The following is a 26,065-nucleotide window of genomic DNA, read 5'->3' on the forward strand; positions in this document are numbered from 1 at the left end:
AAACGCAGACAGCACTAAGGACATTTCTGAGGATTCTGCAGTCACGTTATGATAATTTTTGCCCTGTTCAGCTACTAAGCTACTTCAAATAAAAAAAAAATCCTCTCCCTTTTTTTTTTTTCAAAGGAACTTTGTTGCCGCTGAATGTGATGACATCCCTTATGCAAAACACAGATTATACTAATGCCTTCTGTTAAATGTTGTGTAGTGGGTTTCAAAGAAAATCATGCACAGAGGAGACAGCATTATCTCCTACCCAGCAAACAGAAGTAACGGCACAGTGTGTAGCTTTGCATTGAAAGTGTGCTACACCATACATTTGACTGTACTTTTTTCCTTTTCAGCTATTCTGAAGAAAACCCCACCAATTTCAGACATTTATAAGAGGAACTCTCAGATTCTTCTCAGCTTTTGTTAACCGAGCCACTACCAATAGGCAGAATATATTCTTTTAAGATATAGGACCAAGAAAAAAAAATAAAAATAAGAGAGACAGACTGCAATAGATCACAAAAGCATCGGTACCAGTGGCAGGCTTCTGTGCTGTCAGAGGAGAAGTACATCCCATTTGGGCAGTGTCATATCCTGCTGCACTATTTCAGAGCACTGGACAGGCATGTGCGATAGCCCCACATCTTTTCAAACAAAACTCCCATCAGATTGCTTCTGCTGGCAATGCTCAGGGATTTTTCCCTACACCCAGCTTCTGCCTTCATCAGATTAAAAACCTGCACAAAATCTATACGTGAGTTTTATTAAAATGGGATTATGACCTACTTTTTTATTTTTTTCAACCTGGCATGAGATTAGGAGTTTTGTGTTTTGTTTGGGTATTTTTTTTCCCTCCCTCACTCTTTTTATTTTCTTTTACAGATCCACCAATCTTGAAACTAGGTTATCTCATTTTGCATCAGTTGATTGTACTGACTCCAAGGAGCCCATTTCCTCAAGCAGACTGGAGCAGCGGCACTGTTTGCTGTCAGTAGATTTTGTCACTCAAAGACTGCCCAGAGACAGGCTGCAAACTGATAGCTACAAAGCACAAAGCTCCCAAAATTTCTGCTTTTCCAAAAAAAAATAACCAAAAAACTCTTCCAGGTTCCTTGCTTCTGTCTGTTGGCACAGTTTCATGTATACATATGGCTGGGGGTAAAATAATCATCTAACAGAGCCCAAAACTCTCATCATCACTTGGCAAACTCTCAAGTCAAAGACAAATCTGACACTGCTCCACCTTATCCTCATAGGGTTTATAATAAAGGTAATAACCAAGTTTGGCTCATTAGGCAGCTGTTTACTAGCACACGATGGAAAAGACTTGCAAGAACGAGTCTTTGCCTTCAAGGGACTGGGTCTGCCTCTATCAGGAGAGATTCCCATACCATCCCCAGCTGAGCCTGTGGCGTGGGCAGAGGAAGCACTGGTCACAACTGGTTTCTTCTGAGCTGGACAGGTTTTTCTACCTCTAACAATGCTGGGTGACTGATGCAGCCTGGTACGCTGGTGTCCAAGCAGCTGCACGTTGTCCCTTTGAGCCTCCCTCCTTCCTCTTGCCCGAGAAACCGCTTGGTGGCAGACCCAAATGACGTTATCCCTGCCTGATTCACCAAGTATGATAAGGCCATTTAGAGAGGGGTCCTGGGGAGATGCAGATTGCAGTATGTTCAGGAGGCTGCTCATGCACTTCTTCGCACTTCATCACTTTTGACGTGATGAGCACCACAGCAAGGCGGGCGCAGTGATGTCTTCTTAAGATGAGGGCTGGCATGTGAACTAGAGGGATTCATTGCAGGTGAGCAAGACAGAGGCTGGGGCAACAGCTATCGGAGGTATGGAAAATCTCTATCTTGTGAACAGAAAAAACACACCCTCCATTTTTCACCTCTGACTCAAAATTTGGGAGCAAGACTGATCTCTCTTGATTCCAGCTGTCTAAGGTGCAACTGAGCAACACATTAGTATCCCTGTACACTCATAAACAAACAATTGCAAGAAGCAACCTGGTAATATTTTGGATTAATCTGGTAATATCTTGGGTAACGACTTCAGGATGAGCAGAACTGTGCCTTACCAATGCCTGTTACTCTTCGCTGGCTATAAAGGGAGCCTACATGACTACTCAGATACAGATTTCTGCTATATAATACAGCCCATCCCAAGTGACTGTTTGCAATCCGGGGGCACTTCTGGATGCCGACATGACAAAGACAGCTAAGGACCAGTTCTGCTCCATTTGCTCCTGAGCTGTTTTCCTTCAGATGCTGACATGTTTACAATAATTGCTGTTTTTGCCACAGTTGACACTGGACTTGTAACAACACATTTTTGTGGAGTTTTGCCTTGAGTCCATTCAGAACATGGCTGCTGACTACTAAGCTATTCCCAGTGCTCAAGGACAGTTTGTAAGACTTATGAGTGGACTTAAAGGATATCAGATGTAATCTAGTAGGTTCTCCCTGGTTTGAGACAGTGCTGGATAGCGTACTTGTTTCTATGTATGTCACAATATTGCAGATCAGCAGCTGGTATTCTCCACTTGTGTTAAGACGTGATTTTGGAATGGGATCCTGTGCAGAGTTATCATGAGATAATCAGCCAGGCAGACTGCTAAGACTGCACTTCTGGGAGTGGCACGACTTTATCTCAAGTCAGAGATAGATGGTGTGTAGGAAGGATTACTCAGCAAGATTGCGGTAACAGTATGATGGAAGCTCAGTGGTTGATGTAAGCCCCCTCTGTGTGCATTAAGTACTGTATTTTCCCTTAGAGATGCATTCTAGATGATGACTTGGATCTCACTAAAATTAGCATAAGATGTGCATTTCCTCATCATACTCTGTGTACATTCTGATGGGGATCTCATTCCTCAGGTATTCCTACTAGTGTCAAAAGCATGGGAAGATGGGAATAGGTGGAAGACTTCTGGATGCATTCACTGTCCAAAAGACTTCAATTCCCCTGTGAGAGTGTTCCTCATTTCTCCTATCTTGGAGATAGGTTGATGATAATTGAGATAGGATAGATCAACCATATCTCCTATCTAGGAGATATGGTTGATGCTTCAGTTTCTCCAGTGCTGGGCAGTGTGGTTCTCCAGCTGGCTCAAAGTTCTCCACCTTGGATGAACAAAAAATTAGCCATAATACGTTCTCTCAAATTGATAAGGACCATAAAGGCCTCTTCTTCCCTCAGGTGCATATGCCTAGTTGTGAAGGTCTCATCACTGGTCCGTCGTTCAGTTTTTCTCATAGCTCCCTCTCATACTCTTTGCAAACTTTGTCTTTGGGCCACTTGGCCAGGAGAGTAAGAAAATTCAGAGCTCCTGCTCTTTCCTATTCTCCTCCATGTATCTAACAGGTTCCACTGACTTCTTCAGACTTACGGAAGAATACTTTATTTTATCAGCAGCAGGCTGAAGCACAAGCTCAGAATTTGTTCACTCCTGTGATGGGGGGTCCCTGCATCACGGATCCAAACCATGATACTGATGAATCTCCTGAAATCCAATTCGAGCCATGACTGTGATGATAGCATAAAACAAATATGGAAAAAAAAAAAAAGAAGAAAAAAACCTCAAGTCTTCAGCCATATGGATGGAGGAAATACCTGACCAGTTTGCAAACATTTGCCCAGTTATCATATGGCGCCTGCACGAACTTGTCAGCATCGTTGCATCAGTCGGCACAAAACTGTTGTCATTTCTCATGGTCCAGACAAAAGCAGAGGAGACAGCATGTCGGGGAAAGAGAGAATGTGGCTATAATTAGCCCAGTGAAGCTGGTTAAGAAATCTCCTGTCGAAATGAAACAATTTCCCTGACACATTTGCAGCATGTTTCCACCAGAAAGTGCAAGCAGATCTGGGGTGCCTCTGCCCAAGGCTGCTGAGAGGCCCAGGATAGGAACACAAGAGCTGCCTGGACACCAACCAGTTAGGACCCTGCTGGAGCTTCACGGCTGAAAAAGGATGACCTGAATTTCCCCTAAGATGGTGCTGTGCTGAACAGACCTATTAATTGGGGACTTTCAGTTCTTTGGGCCTCTTCGGACTTCCCTCCACTCCTCTTGCTATTTAGACATGGCCACCAATGGGAAAGAATCACTGTTTATACTGGTGAATCACTCCAGAAACACTGGAAAAAACCCTGATTTTTAACATATTTTTGCTTTGTGAGGAGCAGAGGTGGCTGGAATGAAAAGATAAAACACAGCCACAGAGAAAAAAAACACCTTTCCCTAAACTTTTTAGATGGCAAATGCTTTACTATCTCTGTAGAGCAATCCAGTCACAGCTATAAATAAAAATAAGCAATTACACTCCATGAATTCTCCAAATGAGAATACAAAATTCCAGCGACTCCCCATATATCACTGAACTTATAACCAACTCTACTATTTCATACCATAACATGGTTCACTGAATTCAAATATTAACTATCGGAAAAGAGAAATCTCACAATGATTTAGTGAAATAAATGTATTTTGGTTTTGTGGCTGAATCTTTAGAGATAGTGCAACTTAAACATAGCTGTTCCTGGAAAGGCCGTAAGATCTAATCACTTTAAAAGGTGGTGAAGGGAAGCTGCGGGAAGGCAATGCCAGAGCAGAGCCCTCACTCAAGTTGCACAACCAACACAGTGGGATTGCAAAGCACAGATTTCATTTCCCCATTACCCACCCGTCTGAGAACAGACTTTTAAACAAGTGACATATAAAAAGCTGGAAAGAAGAGAAGAATATAATACCACAGCTTCTTTACTGACGCCTGCATTGTACTAGCCTAGTCACACCACTCATCTTGCCAGCAGGTCAGCTTAGCAGTGAAAATTAACACAGCAGTAAACTGGACTCATTTAAGTTTGTTTTTTTTTTTTTCTTTTAAATGAGTGCAACATTTTCTAAACTCTCACCTTCCACACTCTGTAATTTTAGATGTCAATTTTAAATGAGAACTGCCCAAGAAGTTCATGCATGTGTGCTGAAGATATATCTGGGGTGCAGGGAGAATGACATCTCCCATACCAAGTTGAGGGAGCCTGAACAGAAATCAGATGTCTAAAAAAGGTATTTGGAACTTGGACATGGGAAGTAAGTCATATAAGATCAAGCTCACACTTTTTGTATTAATAAGTTTGTATTAATAATTTGTAAATTATTACTGTCTCATTAACTGATATTATAGCCATGTTAGTGAAGAAGTGGCATGTGATACAGGCAGGAATTTGAACCAACTTGTGTTCCATTTGAGCTCCAGTTCTGGCTCCTCTTCTGCTGTTACAGAAATGGGGCTGGCTGGTTCCAGTTCAGACCAATAAAGCTTAGTTAACTGAGCTGCTCACCTTGGACTGTTTTGAAATAGTCTATATGGGAAAATATACAGAAAATGCAAGGAGCTGCAATGACATGGTGCTCCGGACAAGAAGGAATGGGCTTCTCATGTGGCCATGAGAGGATGGACAGAGCCACTGGTGATGTTGATCTGTACAGCCTCGCTGGGGCAAAATCTCCTTGTGCACGCAGGGCACACCAGTTACGAAGGGAGGGCACAGCAACCCTCCATTCCCATCCACCATTTGTGATGACACATATCCATCAGACCATAACTCTGTACGAAAGAACAAACCCTGTGAACATTCAACCTGGAGTAGTTCAACCAGATCTTGTTTACAAGAACATTGGACACATGAAGGATTTTCTCATGGATATAAGAAAATTGCAGATCCTGACTCCTCTGTGGGAGTCCACCTTGAACTCTTTCAGTGCTTGACCAAGCTGGTCTGGTGTAGCACCCAACATTTGCTGTCACAGTTATAAGCAACCTGTGTGTTACAGCCTGGTACCTGTGCAGAGGTCAGCCTCTGGGAAACAAAATGTCACCATGATACCAAGTATGAAAGAAGATTCAACAAAAAAGTCCATCCAAGATGTGAAAGCAGTTGCTGCTCAAACAACAGGCTACACTTCTCTAGATTATTTTCCACTGGTCACCGTGTCAGCATTTTAAATTCAAATCTCAACCCAAATAAATAATGTGGGGTTTTTAGTTTTATTATATTTAATCTTGGGTTTCCTAATTATCTTTTAAGAGTTAGAAGAAAGGCTTACAAACCTTAAAATGAGATCTTAAAACCTCACTAGATGGAGTGATTCTTACCTAGAAATGAAACGCAGACTTTACAGAAAGTATGAAACTGGAACTTGCTGGCAGCTTCCAGTAGGGTTTTTGCATTGGCTGAATCTATGATCAAAGAACCTGTATAAACAAACTCCAGGAGTAATTCCAGGACATCCGCACTGAGGTTGGACATGGCCAATTCCAGCTTCTCCCCGCTTCTGCTACTGTCTCGTGGTGACCTGGTAACAGCAGACAATTAAATTATGGACATTACACCATCCCCATTTTGTTGGCATTTATTGATTAGTGAGGGCTAGAAAATCGCTTTGCACCTCATTATATTTCTCCTTTTTTTTTTTTTGTTTACGGAACTGAAGAACATGAATTTTAAAATAACTGAACTTAAAAACTTTAACTGGATCTGAAAGAGAAGAGTCTTAAAGCAAGTCTTACGAACAATCTGTTTATTGCTACTCTGCATTTTCATGCAAAAACAGTTGCAAAAGAAAAGGAAAGGAAAAGAAAAAGAAAAAAAAACAACGAATGAGCCAACATTAATGAAAATGAGGAACAGGATTAGCTTTCAAAGGGAAACAATACATTTTAACATCTTGGTTAACATCTCATCTTCTGTGCATAATATAACTGTTAAGGAAAAAACACTCTCCAATTTCAAGAGAAAAGGTCATCTACTTTTTCAGGAATCCAGCACTGGAATAATTTTAAATGTCATGTGCATTTAAGGATACATTTAAAGACCTTTTCATAAAAATAACAATAATAAATATTAATTTCTGTTTAGCTTGAACTTCTCAGTATGTTATATTAAAGTATAGATATGATATGCATATACAGACAGTCATGTAAAATATATATATACGCTTATTCTAAAAATCTATTGTTCCCTTTTAGGCACTAAAAAAAGAAAGCCCTTCATGGCAATTGCTTTGAAAACTGAATACAAGACAAGATAGACAGACAAAATGGTTAGAGCAAAGAAGGGAGAGGGGGGAAAACAACAACCAGCTCTGCCACAGGAAGCCAGCAGCCATCCTCTAGGAGTTTCATGACTGTGGCCTACGGTTTTTCCTGCATGAAGTGCTGAACAATTTGGGGATCAAAGTATCTCCTGCATTTGAAGTGTGGATTAGTGCTTGTGAAATTATTGGACAAAAAGAAAATTATACTGAATTAAAGTAAGGGCCCAGTTCTTAATGCATGGTTGGCTGATGTGTCTGCAACACTAAAGACAGGTTACACCTGAAAGACAAAAGTGATAATAAATTTGGTAACATCAAGGAGGGGAGGGGAAATCTGTTGGAGTAAGAAAATAAACTCTTTTAATGGTTAGGACCATCCAGCACCTTCTCAAAGAAACATGAACTTCTCCTAGTCACTGGACAGTCAACGTCTGCTCGCTCCAATTCTGCTAGAGTACTTGCAAAAGCCATTGCACGATTGACACAAAACCGGCATACGATGCTGTGTGACTTATATGGACTGGCCAAAGCATCACTATTGACAGGCAATGCCAGCTTTAAGCATGAGCAAGAGCACTACCAACCTCTTGGCTTCACAAAGCTGCCTAGAAAGGTGATGGTCAGACCTCTACTACCACAATGGAGGAAAAGTAAACAACATAAGAGGTTCAGTTTTGTTCCCTCATAAAACAACATGACACCACACCCCACCTGCCCCAATAACCCCTAAAATCATTTGGGGTAATGCTTAAAATTTGCGGTCGATGCTTTGTCACTGGTCTTCCATTGACTAGCTCTGTTCAAGTCAAGGGCACAGCTTTAATTTATACGAATCTTTGTGGGATCAAAGCTTTAAAGAGGTTTCATTTTCCTACTGAAAGTATTTAGATGGTGTCCATTATCACAATGGAGGAGCAGCTAGCAGTCCTTCATTTCATATGCTTCTCTAAGGTAGTGAACAATGGTTACTCCCATTCACAAAAGGAAACTGAGGCACAAGGAGACAAATACCCTTGCCTATGATCACAGAGAAAGTCAGAGGCAAAGCAAGGAGCTAAAGCCCATTTTAAAATTCTAAATATTGGACTATCCTTTTGCATGGGAATACAGATGGGTTAGATCCTATTCCACAAGCAGATGGATAAGAATACATACTGATCACGATACTGTGGTACCCCTACATGCACAGATGTATACACTACCCTGAATCCTTATGCTTTATCACACCACAATATTCCTTCTGAACTCTTGCATATGGATTCAATTTTGCACTCAAGGCAGAAAGCCTCAGGTGTCAAAACAGAAGAGTTGCCATTTCCTAGATCCCCAAGAGGATGTCACAAAACATTATTTTTTTTTCTTTCTCACACTCACATACCAATAACATTCCCCATATTTGATTTATCTCCAGTTGTGCACACATCCGGTGCTGTACCCTGGGCTATCAAAATGCCTCCTGGTACCGATGTAATTCTTGCTGAATTGTTTCCAGAAGCAGTTAGTACCTGACAGTGAGTTCATATTCACGTGAGCTGGTTAATAAGGACATTGCCTAAAATTTAAGTGAGATTTGGAGGTACCCAGGAAGCAACAGAATCAGGCTCTTTGCACTGTGGGAAGCTCCACCATAAGCAATTATTTATTTAACGCCACTAATTGCACTGTGCTGGTGATGGCTGCGGGATTGACTGCGCGTGATCCGGCAGGAATCGCAGGCTCTCTCCCAGTGCAGAGACGAGGAGGCACAAAGGAAAGGATGACGTGACACCAGTGTCAGCATAGACACATACCCATGTTAGCAACAACTGCAAGCTGCTATTTTTCAGAATAATTAAGTAATAATCTCTTTTACTTTGTAATACAGCAAGCAATAAACTGCTGCTGCAATTGATTAAACGCCAAAGAAAAGCTAAGGTGTTTAATCAATCACTAGAGCCACTTACAGCAAGTATAATAAAAGCTACAGAGATTATTGATATTACACGAGCTAGAAATGGGAAAGAAAATTATCCCTATTCCTTCCTCTGTGATGCTTTGAATGTGTTGTGCTGCTTTGCTTGTGCTTTCTAAGCAACAAGCACTTCAGCTTCACGTTAAGCTGGACCAAATACTGAGCCAAAGGGAAATCACAGCTACCCTGATTTCCACGCTGGGGATCTGGCTTGGTATGGGCTGGAGAACGGATGGGGAATTGGCTGAAGCAGGTCCCGATGGATCAAAAATGAGTTTTTGAAGGACTGTAAGAAAATAATGTGGGGACACAGACTGATGTGACTGAAGTGGGAAATGCAGAGAGAAATTTCCATAAATTTCTTCTCTGAAATTACTTCAGTGAATCAGGTTGTGGCATCCCCCTCCAAGCCTGACTAAAGCTTTCTCTGTTCCTTGTTTTGACATGTATTAAAATATCAATATGCTCTGTGTGGTTATACTTCACATGTTTGGGACGGAGCCTTCTCTCAGCTACTCTAGAGGAACTGCAATGAAATGGCTAAAGCAGTATTACAAGAACAGAATTTAGCCCTGTAAATACATATACAGTGGACTGGGGAAAATCTGTACGAATGTATACAGCTGTGCCCCAAATAGCTCATCCTGTAGCACATCAGGAGGAGTTTTGTCAGTGGCATTGGTAGATGCAAACATTTAGAAAAGTCTGCTCTCAGAAAAGCAGTGACTTCTTGCCTTAAGAGCTGGGAAAAGATACAGCTCTACCTGGTACATACACTCCTGGTCCCCCACTCCTGGCACAAACACGGGGTATTTTGGGAATGGAGAGCCTGCCTGCTTTGTGTTTCAGTCTCACTTGAAGCCAGGCAATGTACACTCATCGTCCATGGACATCATTAAATGTGGCACATTCTGCTATTTGCCCTGCGAACTCTAAAGTTTAAACAGAATGATGTCATTTTATTGGCCTTGTAATCATTGCTCATATTATAAAGGTCACACATTTCACATTGTGGCAGAAAATCAATAGCTCTCCCAACAGCCTCTGGGGGAAAAAGTTTTGCTTCTGAAGAATAATATACAATAAACAATTTTAGTCCTTACTTTATCATGGCTGTAATCTTGGAGAATAGCTACAGTAAAAATCTGGCAAAGGCTGATATATAAACTCATTAAAATTAGGAAGTGATTTAGAACAGGACTTTTTAAAAGATTTATCTTGAGCTAAACAGCAAAGAGGTTTGTTTAGGTCTACATTTAAACAAGCTCCAAGAGCTCTTTAACAGCTTAATTTTATGGCAGCTGTTGGGGAATTCTTTCAGATTTGCAAATAATGTATTTCTCCAGCGAGGTGATAGACCCGAGCAACGTGCAAGCAGAACTGAACCTGCAGATAAGCAGGAAGCACAGATACGCTCTGAACAGGTAAGAGGGAGTTACTGAAAAATATTTTGTATTGTCTGGAATAATTAGGTCTAACAAAATAAAGCCAAGGCCTTTGAACATACTCTGGCTACCTATCCTTCAACTTAATTACTTAAACTAGAGAAGACAAAGGCACGGGGAACCTTTTAAAGCAAAAGATGGCTCAACTACACTCTCAAATAACAAATCAAAATTGTTGTCCCTTTCTATTAACTAATATGTAGAAAAGAGCTAAAGCGTTTAAATACTGATAGCAGAAAAATAGCCCTAAAACCTCATCTGTAAGATTAGGAGTGGATCTGACAAAAGAAAAAGTAGAGAACTTTACATTTTTGGTATTCATTTGTCCTTGAAAATAATTTCCATACATGTAATACACACAGACAAGAATCAGCACTAGTGTTTTCATGCTTAATAGCGATGCAACCAAGTTTTCTGTATCTTGAGTTATAAATATATGTCTATCTATGCATTTTCCCTGTGTTATTCATATTAACACGTTCACTTAAGAGAACTTCTGTGAGATGCAGTTCAAAGCACTGAATAGTGAGATGCCTTGATTGGCAAAGCCACATTTAGAGTCTGGCTAAAGTAGCCGTGTAAGTGAAACACCGCTAGCGCATCAATGTGTCAATTTATGGACAGCGCTGCCGCCTCTAATTCAGGCTTCCCTCATGGTTTGGATATGCTGCCTTTAACTGGCTTGCAACATTATTTTGACTGACTAATTTGGCTGTAGCCTCACTCAATTTTAGATCAAATACGAAAAGCTACCTATACCCGGTACAGATGCCAGCCAACTCTCTGTTTACAAGCTATAGTCACAAAGTCAAAACAAATTCTGGATGTTCAAAATGGAGCCATCTGCACCGAATAAACATGAAAAATGTGAAACATTTTATGTAAATGTACATTACTGCCTAGGAACAGTTGGTTCAGCTTCCTCCCAGGCTGCCTGGTTGGGAACAGGAGGACTGACAGAGTTTGTGACACCTATTTACATTCAAAACCATATGACTCACTGTGCCATACACTCAAATATAGGACGTATAGTTAAGCTCTGTGCTCCAAAAGGGCACTGAAATAAATTATTATCTTTTAAAATAAAGACACGTTCAGAATTACCATTTGTGATCTTTCCCCAGGCACGTGGGACTTGGTGCGTGTCTTTTTCTTTCTGCCTCTCCAAGGTCCATCACTTCTGCTTGTGAACAGAGAGCCTACTGCCATTTCCTGCTTCTCCCAACAGGAGACAAGGGCAAAGAGCTAGCTCCATAACCTAGCCTCAACTTTGTTCATACTACACTCAGAATTTATTTTTAACAAATAGGAAGTCAGACTGATTCTGGTGGTGTAATAAAAAAAATTGCTGTCTTTGACTATCTATGGCTCAGGATCTCATACAATGCAGGAATTTGAATACCCTCCACTAAAAGCACATGCTTGAGCTAACGGGAGGCTACGGGACTGCCGGCACGCTCCAGCTCCACCCTTGACTGAGGCATCTGAAGCCCATATTTTGGGGCTGTCCTCCCTGCACGGACCAAAGTGACGGCCTGTCCCACCGGCCAGCTGCCTCCTGGCCTCTTCACCTCGTGCCCTCCCAGGATCTGCCCCATCAGCTCAACATGCTGATCTTGCTGGCTTGCTTTCATAATTAGGAATATAAATGTTTACCCTACATTAATTGTGTTCCCATTCCACTAGGGAAAAATATTTGCTACCAAGATAGATAGGACAAAAAAATCCCAAATTAACTTGCTTTGTTCCCTGGACAGTGTTTTGGTCTTGAGAAAACAGGAAATCCAAGATTTTTATGTAAGATGAAGCACTTAAATGAAGTGTTACCAAAGAAAGGACTCCAGACTGGGATAGGCAGCTTCTCATGAGGCTTAAGAGTCTGTTAGCTATGTGCTCATTAAAAACTCCTGTTCAAGTCTATACAATTTAGACTGAACATCTTGTTTACTGTGGAACATAATCCTTAAAGCATTGAAACTCCAGGCAAAGAAGAGAATGCACTGCTGCTGCATCTTAACTGTCCACTATTTGACTTTTCATCATCTTCAGAGTTATTAATGCTTCAAAACCCACATGTCTATTTATCTTGGGAGAAGCAACAAAGAATCTTTGTATTATAGCCAACCTTCAGCTACGAACAGAACAGACACGACACTCTACGTGGAAAGTCATATTTCATACCGAAGAGCTTGATTTATCATAATTACACGCTCATAAGATATAAAAGCATAGATGCCCAAACATACCAACATACATTTACACGACATATGCACCAAGATGCATGTGCCTACTGAAGTAACAGGTTATTTACTGAGTTACTCAAGTTTATGCAGCTGCAAGGTAATCAATCATGTAAATGATGACAGGAACGGACATTTATAGAGCAACATCATTGCAATATGTATGTCATAAGGCACTGAATGTTCTATTAAATATGGTTTTTAAAAAAATAAATTACACCCTAGCATTGCTTCTCCTTTGGAATTATTTTATCATCTCAAAATGTATTAACTTGCAAATCTCTGCCTTCGTTATACTATCTTGTAGATAAATATTATCTTTGAGCCTCAGCCACTATCCATCTGTCTCATGAGAGACAAAACATATACTGTAACAGTGCTATTGTATGATTATGATAAAGAACTAGTAAAATCACAAGATTAAATAAATTACATTGTTTAAACACGGGCTTGCAAATTTGTCATGAAAATTTACCTGACCAACAAATCCATTTGCTCGCTTTTTACCAGGATGTTGATACAAATAATGTTCCTTGTTCCAGGCAAACAAAATTTGGCAAGACTAGTGTAACTTATTAGGGTCAAACGCTGCCAGTTTGCACCTGCTCTATCAGAAGAAAATCAGGAAAATTAATGGCTGTGAGCTCGGGCATGCACTAGCAGCTCCTGCTAATTCACCATCACAGAAACGATCATTACGAACCAAGATGAACAACAGGATTAACGGCAAATGCTTTTGTTCACGGACAACATGGCCAGAATAAAATAAAACAAACAAAAGAGCCACGTCTCCTATATACCCTTAATGCTATTCACCGATGGAACACAATCTAATTGCTCAGTCAAGACGGTTTCTAAAGGCGCGGGATCAACGGCAGCCTGTAACGCTATAGTGTTGGAGATCACAGTCGGAGGCACAAATCTGCCTCCCTGCTGAGATTTAAGAAAGAAGATGACGAGTTTGAAGATGCTGGCTTAAACGACTAGCAAGTGAATGAAGAAGTGAATAGCGAGTGCCCTTGGAAGAACAGCATTTCGTGACCTAGACTTTTGCTAGGGACTGAGAATAAACTGAATCTCACAAGGTACTAGTGGAGAAGTAAAAAAACTGGGCCAACTTATTAAGAGCACAGGATCTAACTTGTTTGCAAGTATCTCTGGCAGCCTAATTCAGCAAATATGTGGCAAAATAGCCTGGGGTGAGAGCTATTATTTGTTAAAGGTAAATAAAGGATGCAAGCAGGTTTTGGTGGATTATATGGGAAGGAAGATTAAAAATAAAATGACAGAATAAAAAAAATTATTCTTATCAAACTTAAAGCTCACCCCCTTAACCAACTCCTGTCTGATTCGTTTTAATGACATTTATTACACTATCAAAAACCAGCTTAGCAGAGAGCTGGCATTATGCAGCTAATAAATCTGTTTCTTAGGAATGTGGTGAAATTTATACAAGTAATTATCTAGGTAAGTCTATCCAAGGCTCTTTCTCATCATTGCAATGTCTAGAGGGAAAACAATAATAAAATAATGATAACCACAATTATTATTTATTACTACTACTATGATTATGGTAGTGCCCAAAGATCCCAATCAGCATTTCAGTAATTAGAATTAATTCTGTCAGGCACTGGGTCTGTCCCACTCAGCTACAGGGTGTTGCTAGGGCTTTTCTACGGTATACGTAGAGCCAGCCTGTGCTCTGGACATCAGTTAAAGGTAATATATCGCATCACCTATGGCCACAGTATATGCGGGAAAGGGCAGGTAGCTCTTCTCACCTCATCAGTCCCTGCCCACCCCACCCCACCCAACTGCTCGGAGTATTTCAGTCACGGAAGCTTAGCGCTATGCAAGCAAAAAGGGGGGATCGTGATCTGATATGATCATAACCTGGTCATATTAATTCAAATTCATTATCCCAATCCAGCAGCGGCTAATCCTTGATGATTTAAATGAAAGGAAGTGAACTGCTGATCCCTGGAGCTACCTGCGAGCACGCTGGAGTCGGAGATTTGATTACCCTCGTTTTAGGGCAAGACTGGCTTTTGGAAGTGGCCCAAAAACGCCAGCTTTCAAGAACGCGGCTCCGGTTTCTATGCCCTGGAAGTTTTTTTTGTTGCTGTGGATCCATTTAGCTTGAACTGCACCTCGTTAGATAACTGTTCCCTTTCACCCCTAAATTTCAACATAGTCAAGCCTAGACAGGGCTGTGAGACGTAAGTAAATATAGGTAGGTCACCCGCACCGGCATCTTACGAGTGGTTGTATGACAGCTGCATGGCTTGCAGATAGGTCTAGCCAGAGCAAGAGAGGTGATTAGCCTGTCATTCCTTAGATAAGATTTGCAGGATTTGTAGTTGTGTCTAGAAATTATGTGAGCGAGAAGCCCAAACTACAGTAAATAGAGATGCTGTCAGTGAGGGAGAGGAGCGAGAGGTTACGTGATTCTGCTCGGTGCCTCTGCAAGCTGCAGCCATTACAAGGCAGAAGCTTAATTTCTGCGCTGCACCTTGAGGCTTGAAAAGGAGCCTTTCTGTCCTCCTTGCCACAGTCTCTCTTCAGAGCAGGGCACATCGATCTGTCCCTCCTTTCAGAGCAGCATCCAGCCCAAGCCACTCACCCTCCTAACCCACGGCCACGCTCGCCAGGCTGGAAATAGTCAGCCTGCGATGCCCGCTGTGGGTTTTGCGGACGTTCCTTAGCCTGGCAACCCGGCAAGACCACTGAATATCTGTAAGCCGCAATTCATTTATGTAGAAGCCCATGCATTTTTGCTTGATGAAAACATGTTTTCCAAGGCCTGGCAGGGCAGCTGCAAAATTGGAAACCCAGCAGGCAGCTCCGAGAGGCAGGCGGGAGTGCGGCTGCTCGGCCAGGCAGAGCACGCGAAGCGCGCTCACGGGAAGGGGCCACCGAAGGCACAAAGCTGTTTCCCGTGCCAGGATTTTGCGCCCACCACACAGCAATTACCAGTCCCTCGTTTAACAGAAGAATGTCATCCATAGCGTAATTTACACCTGCACCCTGGCAGTAAAGGGTGAAGAATATTTTATACTCCCATGCAACCTCCCATTCTCACAGACTCCTTTAAATGGTTTAACAGAAACCACTGGCGCTGCCTGTCCAGGCACAATATACCTCTCCCAGCACCTGAAACAAACATCGTATTTTTAACTCCCTCTTTCTCTGTTTTCAAAGAAATGTTATAATTTGTTTCCACATTCATTCTGTTCTACAATGGAGCTGAAGCATGCAGATGTAGAAATGCTGCCTGCTCCTCTCCTGGAGTTAAAAGCAAGGTTCTTAATAAGCAGGAAAACATGAAGGGGTCACTAAGAGTAGATTTTTCTTTCATCTGCTATTTCTCATTTTGGGCTTTTTACAACGTAAACACAAACCAGACAGTCTGTTTTCCAGACACCTAAATGCTTTTGCAGTTTTGTCAGACTGTTTCAGATGGATAGTGGCAGGTTTCTCTGTCTTGCATCCAAATGCTGCCTTTCCACACATGGTGTAAAATGCAGAATGACATCTCTGGCTTCAGTGTAGGTGTAAAGCAAAAGGAATTTGGTCCTCTCACCCTAAATCATAGAATAGAATCACAGAATCGTTTAGGTTGGAAAAGACCTTTAAGATCATCAAGTCCAACCGTTAACCTAGCACTGCCAAGTCCACCACTAAACCATGTCCCTAAGCACCACATCTACACGGCTTTTAAATACTTCCAGGGATGGTGACTCCACCACTTCCCCAGGCAGCCTGTTCCAATGCTTGACAACCCTTTCAGTGAAGAAATTTTTCCTAATATCCAACTGAAACTTCTCCTGGCACAACTTGAGGCTATCCTCAAGTTGTGCTATCTTGTCCTATCACTTGTTACTTGGGAGAAAAGACTGACCCCCACCTCTCTACAACCTCCTTTCAGGCAGTTGTAGAGAGCAATAAGGTCTCCCCTCAGCCTCCTTTTCTCCAGGCTAAACAACCCCAGTTCCCTCAGCTGCTCCTCACAGGACTTCTGCTCTAGACCATTCACCAGCTTTGTTGCTCTTCTTTGGACCTCAATGTCCTCAATGTCTTTCTTGTAGTGAGGGGCCCAAAACTGAACACAGTATTCGAGGTGCGGCCTCACCAGTGCCAAGTACAGGGGGACGATCACTTCCCTAGTCCTGCTGGCCACACTATTTTTGATACAAGCCAGGATGCCATTGGCCTTCTTGGCCACCTGGGCACACTGCTGGCTCATATTCAGGCAGCTGTCAACCAGCACCCCCAGGTCCTTTTCTGCCAGGCAGCTTTCCAGCCACTCTTCCCCAAGCCTGTAGAATTGCATGGGGTTGTTGTGACCCAAGTGCAGGACCTGGCACTTGGCCTTGTTGAACCTCATAACAATTGACCTCGGCCCATCAATCCAGCCTGTCCAGATCCCTCTGTAGAGCCTTCCTACCCTCAAGCAGATCAGCACTCCCATCCAACTTGGTGTCATCTGCAAACTGACTGAGGGTGCACTCGATCCCCTCGTCCAGATAATTGATAAAGATATTAAACAGAACTGTCCCCAACACAGAGCCCTGGGGGACACCACTTGTGACCGGCTGCCAACTGGATTTAACTCCATTCACTACGTGTAAAATGCTTTACTTCTCCCGCCTTCCTGCCCTACCTTCAAGCCCTAAGAGAGTATATACAACCCTATTTTAGAAAAAAATAAAAAAATCAAAAATCTGAACACTTGCAAGAAGAGGCAAGGTATTGTGGAAAAGCAATTTGGCCATGAAGTCACTGGCTCTGCTCCTTAGGAAAAGAAGGATGAACATAGCACTGCCAGATTACACTGCATCAAAAATGCTTGCTTCTTGTGACCGAAATCTCTTTGTGTATGTGACTTACTGCTCTGTGCTAGTGAAATTAGGCAGACAACATGACTTCAAGATTAGGAGTCATCATTACAATCAAATCTTGAAAAGATAAAGCTTGTAGGACAGGATCTGTGTATCTTTAGTAACTGACCACAGAGAAATACTAAAATCTGCTTATAAAAGCCAGCATTTCGGCCAAGAAGAGACTTTTATGTCAAGTGCTTCCTATTATTAATGCAATATTTGGTAGAGATTCCAGCACTTTGGGTTGGATTAAGAGGAAGAAAGCAACAAATTAAAATGTTCCAGTGAAACTCTTTGTTATGGAAATATCAGACATTCCACTTATCCAGCAGCTCTATTTGTCTATCCCAAACGCAGCTGGAAAAAAATAATGCCTCTTCATGGGATTTTCCATTCCTTCCTTCCTTCCTTCCAGAACACACAGACATCTTACACCATTTCTTCTAGGGCAGATGATACAAAGACACGAGCTCATTTCTCTCCTCCCCCAAACCAGGGAGCTGTAGCTACAAGATTGGCTGAAATAAGAAAATCTGTGGTCTGAGAGAGGGGCATTTTAGATACAGGGGTTTTGATGGATCCTGATCTACTTCTTTCTTTCTGTGTACATATATAAGCATATGTATGTGACATTCAGACAAACACTAGTTTCAGGAAGGAATCATTCATGTACTTTTAGCCAGCTACGATTCCAGTGTCTAATCAGAGCTGGGTGACTAGCCTTTCTCCCTAGGCAATGAAAAATGAGCACTTCCAGAAGGCAATTCATGTTATTTATCATAAGGTTGGATGAATCGCCCTACAGACATTCCTGTCTTCCCTGACAACTGCAGAGGAAGCCTAGATAACCAGCTTAGGCTGGACCCCTGAAGGAAGCAAAGTAACACCCATCATAGGTTTAGAGTCTAAGCAAATCACCTCGTCTCTCTCTTTATTAATAGTAAAGAGGGATGGCCTCCTCCTTCAACTTGTACCTTAGACACCTTTTTATGGTGAGAGGACTTGCCTCCTGGAGAGGTCTGTCACCCTCTCTGTAGACTATAGCAGCAGTCTAGAAGGCGAGGTTAGACTAAATCTGCCTTAGATGCCAACCTTGGGCTTAAATGTTCATTGACTAACAGCAAAAGACAAGCACCTCTCATAGCTCCAGAGGGATCTCCTACCTGCCTGCACATAGGTTCCTGAATTAGGCAAAAAGGCTCCTTCCGGAAGCCTTCAAGGTGCTTCTTTTCATTGCCTGTACCATAAATTAGGCCCTTGCTTTGGGAAGGCTGATTTCTTAAGTACCTAAAACATAGCTGCAAATTAGAGGCCAAAGTCAGGCAGACTGGAAGCAACTGTGGTTGGCGGTGCACTCAAAATACATAAGACGGCATTTAGAGGACAGACCCCTATTCCAGCTGCTATTTATCATCCATTTTCTCCTGAAGTCCTATACTGCAGTAATCCTGTATGGGTCACAGTTTGAAGAAGCTGACTAACCACATGATTTCCCTAAGCACAGATAAAGTATATCAACTCCTCTATATGCTCTATGCCTGAAGAGGCAAGCAGTAAGGCCAAGTACTCAAATCCATACCTGTCATAAAATAGGCTCAAATATTCACCACAAAAAAGAATATACTTTAAAGGGAACTTTATGAAAAGAACTTAAGGAAACCTAGCACTCCCCAAATATGTTTAATATTGTATAAAATTGTTCCTGAGGTTGTTAGCGATAGCCCCACAGCCCCTGAGGTTATTGCAGTATGTCCTACTGTGGGACCAGCATTGGGCATGCACCCATCTTCACACATCCCCATCCCTCCCCTGCACCTCACTTCCCTCCCTTCATGGGCACAGTGAAGTGGAACAGATGTCAGGAACATTTCACACCTGCTGTTCCTAATACAACTCATCCTTTTCAGATGAAAAGTCCTTTTTCACTGAAAAGGACTAAGAGTATTTTTTATGGTCAGCTGCTGTTGGGAGGGAGATGAACGTCAAGTCGTGGCTTAGGCTTGAGTGCTGCGCAGCTCCTGACGGGGACTGGTTAACCTGTTTCCTTCCAACAGCACAGTGCTTGGTACGGTGCTAAGCTTAGGCTCAGGACTGGACTAACCCAGCCTCAAAAGGGCCATGCTCATATATTTAGAACATAAATCATGTGGAACAAGAACTTTTCTAGACGAGGACCAGAATGCTCAGCATTCTGAATGCTCAGCAGGATGAACCATTTGCTGAGAAACTAAGGGTGTCTCAAAGTGTGCTCTCATTACCAAATTTGTTTCATAAATAATACATAACTTTAGAGTTGTTTTGGTCAATCAAACCTGGTTATCATCTTTTCACTACAGAGCAATAAAAACAACATATTTTTTTCCCTGCTATGACTAATTCTCATCAAATAGCCTTTCTCAAAATGGGCAATAACTCTAGTTCTATTATGCTTTTTGTCTATATTTTGTTTTTTTTTTTAAGAGGGGATAATTGATCTTATCTGTTTTTCAACATTTCACTTTTATTCTTTTGAGACACTACTTGCTATTCTACCATCAGCTACCATCTCCAACACACAGTGGAATCAATGGCAGAACATGAGGTTAACAATAACTAGCCTGTGGCAAAGAACAGCCAAGTAAATACTCTGAAAGATATTATTTTTCTGCATGTTTATATAGATGCACATAGCACCTTCATGAACAGATCATCTTCTCATTGACGTTTCTGGTGACCCATTGGTGCCTTCGGTTGGAAGGGCATCAGAGTTTAACCCTAGCATGCACTGATTGAAATGGCCTTTATACTATAAAGTAAAGAGATCTCCTTTATTCTTCAAGAAAAACTGCCATTTCTTGTTTTGATTTCTATAATAATACAAAGATAAAAGTCACATAAAGCTTAAAGTACTGTCTCAAAGGAGATGCTAACAGGAGAGGATTCTAGATGTGTTGTATTTATAAACATACTGACTCTGTGAACTATAATGATTTTGTATTATTAAGGGCATGATCCTACAAAATACTGAGTACTTCTTGCAACTTGAGTCCTTGACTTTCATTGACTTCATGGGGTTCCTAAAAGGACTAGGCTTTCCACTGCAAGTATCCTCTAAAAAGCAAGTCTTTAGAAATTCCACCCCATAGCCCTGAGTTTATTGTCTCGCAAAGACACATTTGCTCAGTTTACAGGTGAGTATTTATTTTTCTCACCGGATAGTTTTGCAAACTCAACTAGACATCAAGCTGTATTTTTCCCTACTCAAGCACCATCATCAGTAATACAGGTATTTTTGCGTTGGATACACCTGTGCAACTCCATTAGCCTTCATCAAGGTTACATGTGTGCAACTGAGGTTATATATGGAGGACAACTGGGATGGAGAGACCTGACTGTGGACACAAATCGACCTCTGGAATATTTATTGCTGCTGATGATGTGAAAGAAGGCAAAAAGTGGTGAGGTTGGCAAATGGGTTAAACCCTTCACTATTTTCTTCCTGTAGCACGTGTGAGCCTTATGTGAGCAGCTGAAAGACAATAAATGCTGAAATCGAGGGGTTTGCTTTCATAGTCTCTTTTCAGAGCATTTAAAAAGGTTTGGGTTTTTTTTTCTTTGTTTTAAATGAGTTCATATCAGAGCAGTGTTCAGTCTAAAGTATATCTCCATTTGATAACTAAATAATAAAGCAGCAATATTCCTCAGTGTGCTTCTAGAAATAGATGCTGCCTGGTGACTTCTGCACATAAGCAGATGTCTTCGCAGCAAAATCCAAATGACAGTCTTTGGCCAGTCAGTTATTGGATTTCTGTATGTTGATTCTAAGATTTTCTTTCCCTATACACCCTACTCCTTATCACCCTAAAAAAGCATATACTGTAGCCTTAACAATTACATGATAATGAGCAGACAGAAGAGAAAGGACAGGAGAGATCTGGCATAGCTACAGCTAGCAATCATTAGATTTACAGAGGGGAAAAGACATGCTTCCTAGGCCAACATATTTTTTATGAATAATTGATAAGGCAGTCAGCACAGTTATATCATAGAAATGTAATATATATCCATAATTATAAAACCAGCTTTGTGCAAAAGGACATAATACACTGAAAGGAGATACCAGCCAATATGCCATCCTGAAATAAAATACAGTCACTATTGTGTTAGTTGGCAAAATTTAAATACAGGATTTGAAGCAAGCAAAATGTTCTTTAATCCCATTTTTTAGCACAGTCCAGGCTCAGTCTGCTCAGGAAAATACTGCAAGGCAAAATCAGCAGCTGCATTAATTTGCTGATGATTGAGAGAAAAATGAAAGTTATCCTCATGGTTTTTTCTCCCTACTTGCTACTCTAACTTACTAATAATACAAGAGTACCAATTTATTCCTATGCGAGTATATGAAGCATACAAATTGAAAAATCAATGTAATGGAAAAAAAAGATTATCATGCACTGTTTAGAATCAATCAGCTAGAAACAGAGGGGGGAAAATGTGAAGGCGGAGACATGATGTTTAGAAAATGTACATATCATACCTACCCTAAGCTAGAGTGTTTGTAGGAAAAAACTACCCTTAGTCTATAATGCAGACTGAGCTACATTTTGACCAGAAAATCGTCTTATTTCCAATCTTTTCTAGAGAAATTCATCAGTTGTCTTTTCTTCTTTTAAAAGTCCCCAAATAATAAAAATATCAATCCCTTTGCCCATAAAAGCCACAGAAAAGCATGTAACAAAGACTTCAGGGTAAAGGGATCACGATACTCAAAATACTTTATTAGCACGACGTCTCAGCATCGTTCACCAGAACGCTGATGGCTTATTGCAGCCCAAAGGACAGACTTTTGTCGTATGTGACAGAGTCCCTTGAAAACATCGACAGCAATAGTTTTTAGTTGTGGTCTGAATCACCATTAGCAATTGAGTTTAAAACTTAGATCTCTCAGTGGTGGAACACTTTCTTCGGCCAAAACCGGCCTCTACTGATCAGAAATAATTACACTGTACGAGTCAGATGTGTAACAAATGGATCTGAGTCTCAGTTTGGAAATACATTCAGAGGAGGTGGAAAGAATGGCTACTGGCTCTGTGACAGGAGATTCAATCTTCATAAACCTGCAAGAGAGGGGAGGAAAAAAAAGCGACACAAATGCGCCCTACAAAAGAACAGAGCAGATCACAGCTGGAAGGAAGGCAAACCTTTTAATCAGGTCCTTGAAATACAAGCTGCAGGAAGCTAGAACATTTTGGTGGACTTCAAACTCTTTGCCTTCAACAATAATTTTCAGGTCTGTAAACTCTTTCGCTCTGCGTTGCTGGTTCAACTCCTTCAACATTTCTGCAGAACAGAGAAGACAGACAGTGCCAGGGTTCCCATTAAGAGTTTTTTATTTTTACTTTTTACTTTTCATTTTTTTTTTTGTAAAGAAGTAGAGAAACAGGAAACAACTGATATTTTTGTCGGTAAGATTGGCTCAACACAGACAGTCAGAAGTTACAAACATAACATATTAAAAAAAGAAAAAGCAGGAACCAGTAGGTCTAAACAACTGAAATATATATACAGAAAAAAAGCAAAAACGATCCTAAATTTGGAAGGGTTAAAAACGAAAACAAAATATTTCAGCATCAGCAAATCAGAAACACAGAGAATGCATTATCACAGAAAAGTTAAAATAATTTGTTATAATAAAAATCAAGAGCTAATGAATTGCTATCCAAATGCAAATAAGTTTTGAACATACTAGAATAATATTAGTAAAAATATGGTATTATGATGCAATATGAACTGGATATGGGTCAAAATAATAAAACCACAAAACCTGCAAAAATAACTTATCCTTAACATAGTAAAAATGTGTAACATAGTAAAAATGTGTTAAGCCTCTCAGTTAACAGAATAAAATAGTACTTCTAAATAATATATAAATTACAGTGCATAAAAAATTAGCCAAATTGTCAATGCATCTTGCAATATACCTCAGCTATACAGACTACAATTGTATATGTTTCAGAATTAGCTTAAAAGCATCCTTATGATAAAAAATAATCTCACGCAGAGAATAAATTACTGCCTTTTATAGCAATTCCCATTTTTTGCACTCCAAGGATTTTTACCATCACAGCATTTTTATTTTTTAGCCTTCAATGGCTTCATTTACAGCAACAATCAACTTTCACACATCATGAAAGAATCGTAATGATTAAAATAACCTACGAAAGTGTTTCCATCCTGCAATAAAGCACCTACCTTGCATGATGCCTCCTTTTATAAAGCCTATTGGTACTAACAGAATGAAATAATAGCATGCCACGTCTTCACGTGTGGATGTGAGCTACTAGGCAACCTACATGTCCTATATACTGGCTGGACTTTGAAGGGTAAGACTTCCCTCCAACTTCGCGGACCAAAGTGGCTATCAAGATGAATAATATACTTTACACCTGGGCAATAGTCTGGCAGTTCAGAAGCCAGTGATCAAGATGATAAAAGAGCTGATTTTAAATACTAAAGGATTTTGGCTTTATTTTATGTTTGCAATAGGTCAAGGTTCTCATTTTCTCAGTGTAATGCCCTGAACACATTCCTCTTCAGGCAGACCTGTAAATAAACAAGTTTTTTACACAAAGTCCCTCCTTACACAAAGTAAAAAGGACCTGAAGAGAGTGTGACTATAACTGCATTTAAAGCCACTGTCGGGCTTGGGCACTGGGCTGACAAAGCATCGCCAAAGTGCCTTACGGTGAAATGAAGACCCAAATAATCTTTGTGTTCTCCTGCTTCCCCAATGGAACTCAACAGGAATCATTTCAGCGAAGCACTAGTGGGTGAACAACACGAAAGCGTGCAAATATACAACTGTTGCATGAAAAGAAATGGAAGTTCTCCCCAGCCCCAACATCTGTGGTGCACATTTTTCAGGCCTAAGTAAATAAATGTCACCTTGCACATTTATGTCTATTTAATGGAAACACAGTAGTGTCTGAAAGGCTAATTATTCTGTGCTGAAATGGGTCAGTGCTCTCCAGAGAGCAAGCAGATCATTAGAGAGGGCACAGAAATAACAGCAGGCTCGTGTCAGATCTATAATAGGGGAAAATAAACCACTCTGTCCTGTGGGTGCTATAGCAGGGACTATTTTTAACAAATTCATCTGAGCTAAAGTACAATGATACATTCCAAGCAAAACTTAAATGGGATCCAAATGTTCACTCTTCTGCAGGAAAGTTCCAGGCTTTTGCTGGAGGTGTGGTGCCTAAAGTCCGACTTGACCATGAACGTGTCAGGCCTCGGTTAAAGACCAAGGATGCTTTGGGCACAAGGGGTGTTTTTACCTGATTTAGGGTTAAAGCGGCCAAGGTCCCTGGTTTCACAGGAACAGCACCAGGTGCTTTCTTAGTTGCATATTTTTGGTGGCGATTACGGAGGAAGTATTTTTCTGTCCCTTTTCACATATGAACAACTTTTTTTTTCTGTCTTGGTCCATTTTCCCACTCTCACTTACAGCAACTACATTCTCCTCCTGACCAATTTTCTATCATTTCATGCCTTAAAGACAGTTACTTTTCCCTCTAAACTTTCTAATACTCTCTTATCCCCTACTTAATCTCACTTTTGTTTTCTGTCGTTCCCCTTTTCAAATTTGATCAACTACTGTCCTCCATCCCCATCTGCACTTTTGCTACATTCCTATTCAAGATCCTTTTCTCTGTGGCTTTGCTATCTTCCTTGCATAAGCCTTTCAAGACAAGGGCTCCAACCAAGACTAAGTCATAGAAGCTTGAGATTACACTTACTTACACAAGGGGTCAATCTCCATCTCACTTCATTCCATTCCCTCCTTTTAAAGCTCATGATCAATTATTCTTGGTGTTCAAGGAGCACAACTGTATGAACAGCAACTGCATAGATGGATCCTGTGTTCCAGGAGAGGAGAGGAGAGGAAACAAGAGTTTCGTTGCACTCTGAATAGGCTGGGGGTTCTTGGAAGTGGGCTCAGGGAAAGCAGGACAGCAGAGACCATCCGTGAACTCATTATTATGGCCGAGATTGCTGAATAACAAGACACAAATTTCAGCCACTGCAGTGATGGATGCTGTGCTCTCTGTGCTATCTCCAGTAAGAGACAGCTGATAGTGAGACCGTGAGAGCTGGGCTGAGCATCTAAGTCCCGAAATGGCTCCCCCAGGTAATGAGCTGATTACTTAGACTTTACTGAGCACCCTTTAATTACATCCAGTCCTGCAGTTCCTGGGCACAGTTTCTATGTGTGCTCTTTACACACTTCAGTGTGCTTTATACTGCATGCGTTCATTAAGGGATGCAAACCAGAAAACACAGGTCTGGAGCAGTGGCGCAATCTGGCTCATAAAAAAACCAGAAATCAGAACAAGCCCTAATCCGAAACTGAAGCTCCTCTTTTTGCTATAGCCATTGGGAGGCCGTAATTCTCTCCCTGTCCCCCTGACGT

The 26,065-nt window shown here is 41.1% G+C and overlaps 1 protein-coding gene across 10 annotated transcripts in view; it reads right to left on the reverse strand.

The window, feature by feature from the left end:
* KLHL29 (kelch like family member 29) overlaps nucleotides 1–26,065 on the reverse strand; it is a 403,118-nt gene that overhangs the window by 51,204 nt on the left and 325,849 nt on the right. For all 10 annotated transcript variants that reach the window (XM_072858453.1, XM_072858445.1, XM_072858448.1 and 7 more), the window contains 2 exons: nucleotides 22,794–22,932; nucleotides 6,154–6,353 (listed from right to left, as the gene is read on the reverse strand). In XM_072858453.1, coding sequence (XP_072714554.1) covers nucleotides 6,154–6,353; nucleotides 22,794–22,932 — 339 coding nt within the window. The remainder of the gene's footprint in view (nucleotides 1–6,153; nucleotides 6,354–22,793; nucleotides 22,933–26,065) is intronic.

Source organism: Ciconia boyciana, chromosome 3 (assembly GCF_034638445.1).
Source record: "Ciconia boyciana chromosome 3, ASM3463844v1, whole genome shotgun sequence".
Classification (NCBI taxonomy): Eukaryota; Metazoa; Chordata; class Aves; order Ciconiiformes; family Ciconiidae; genus Ciconia; species Ciconia boyciana.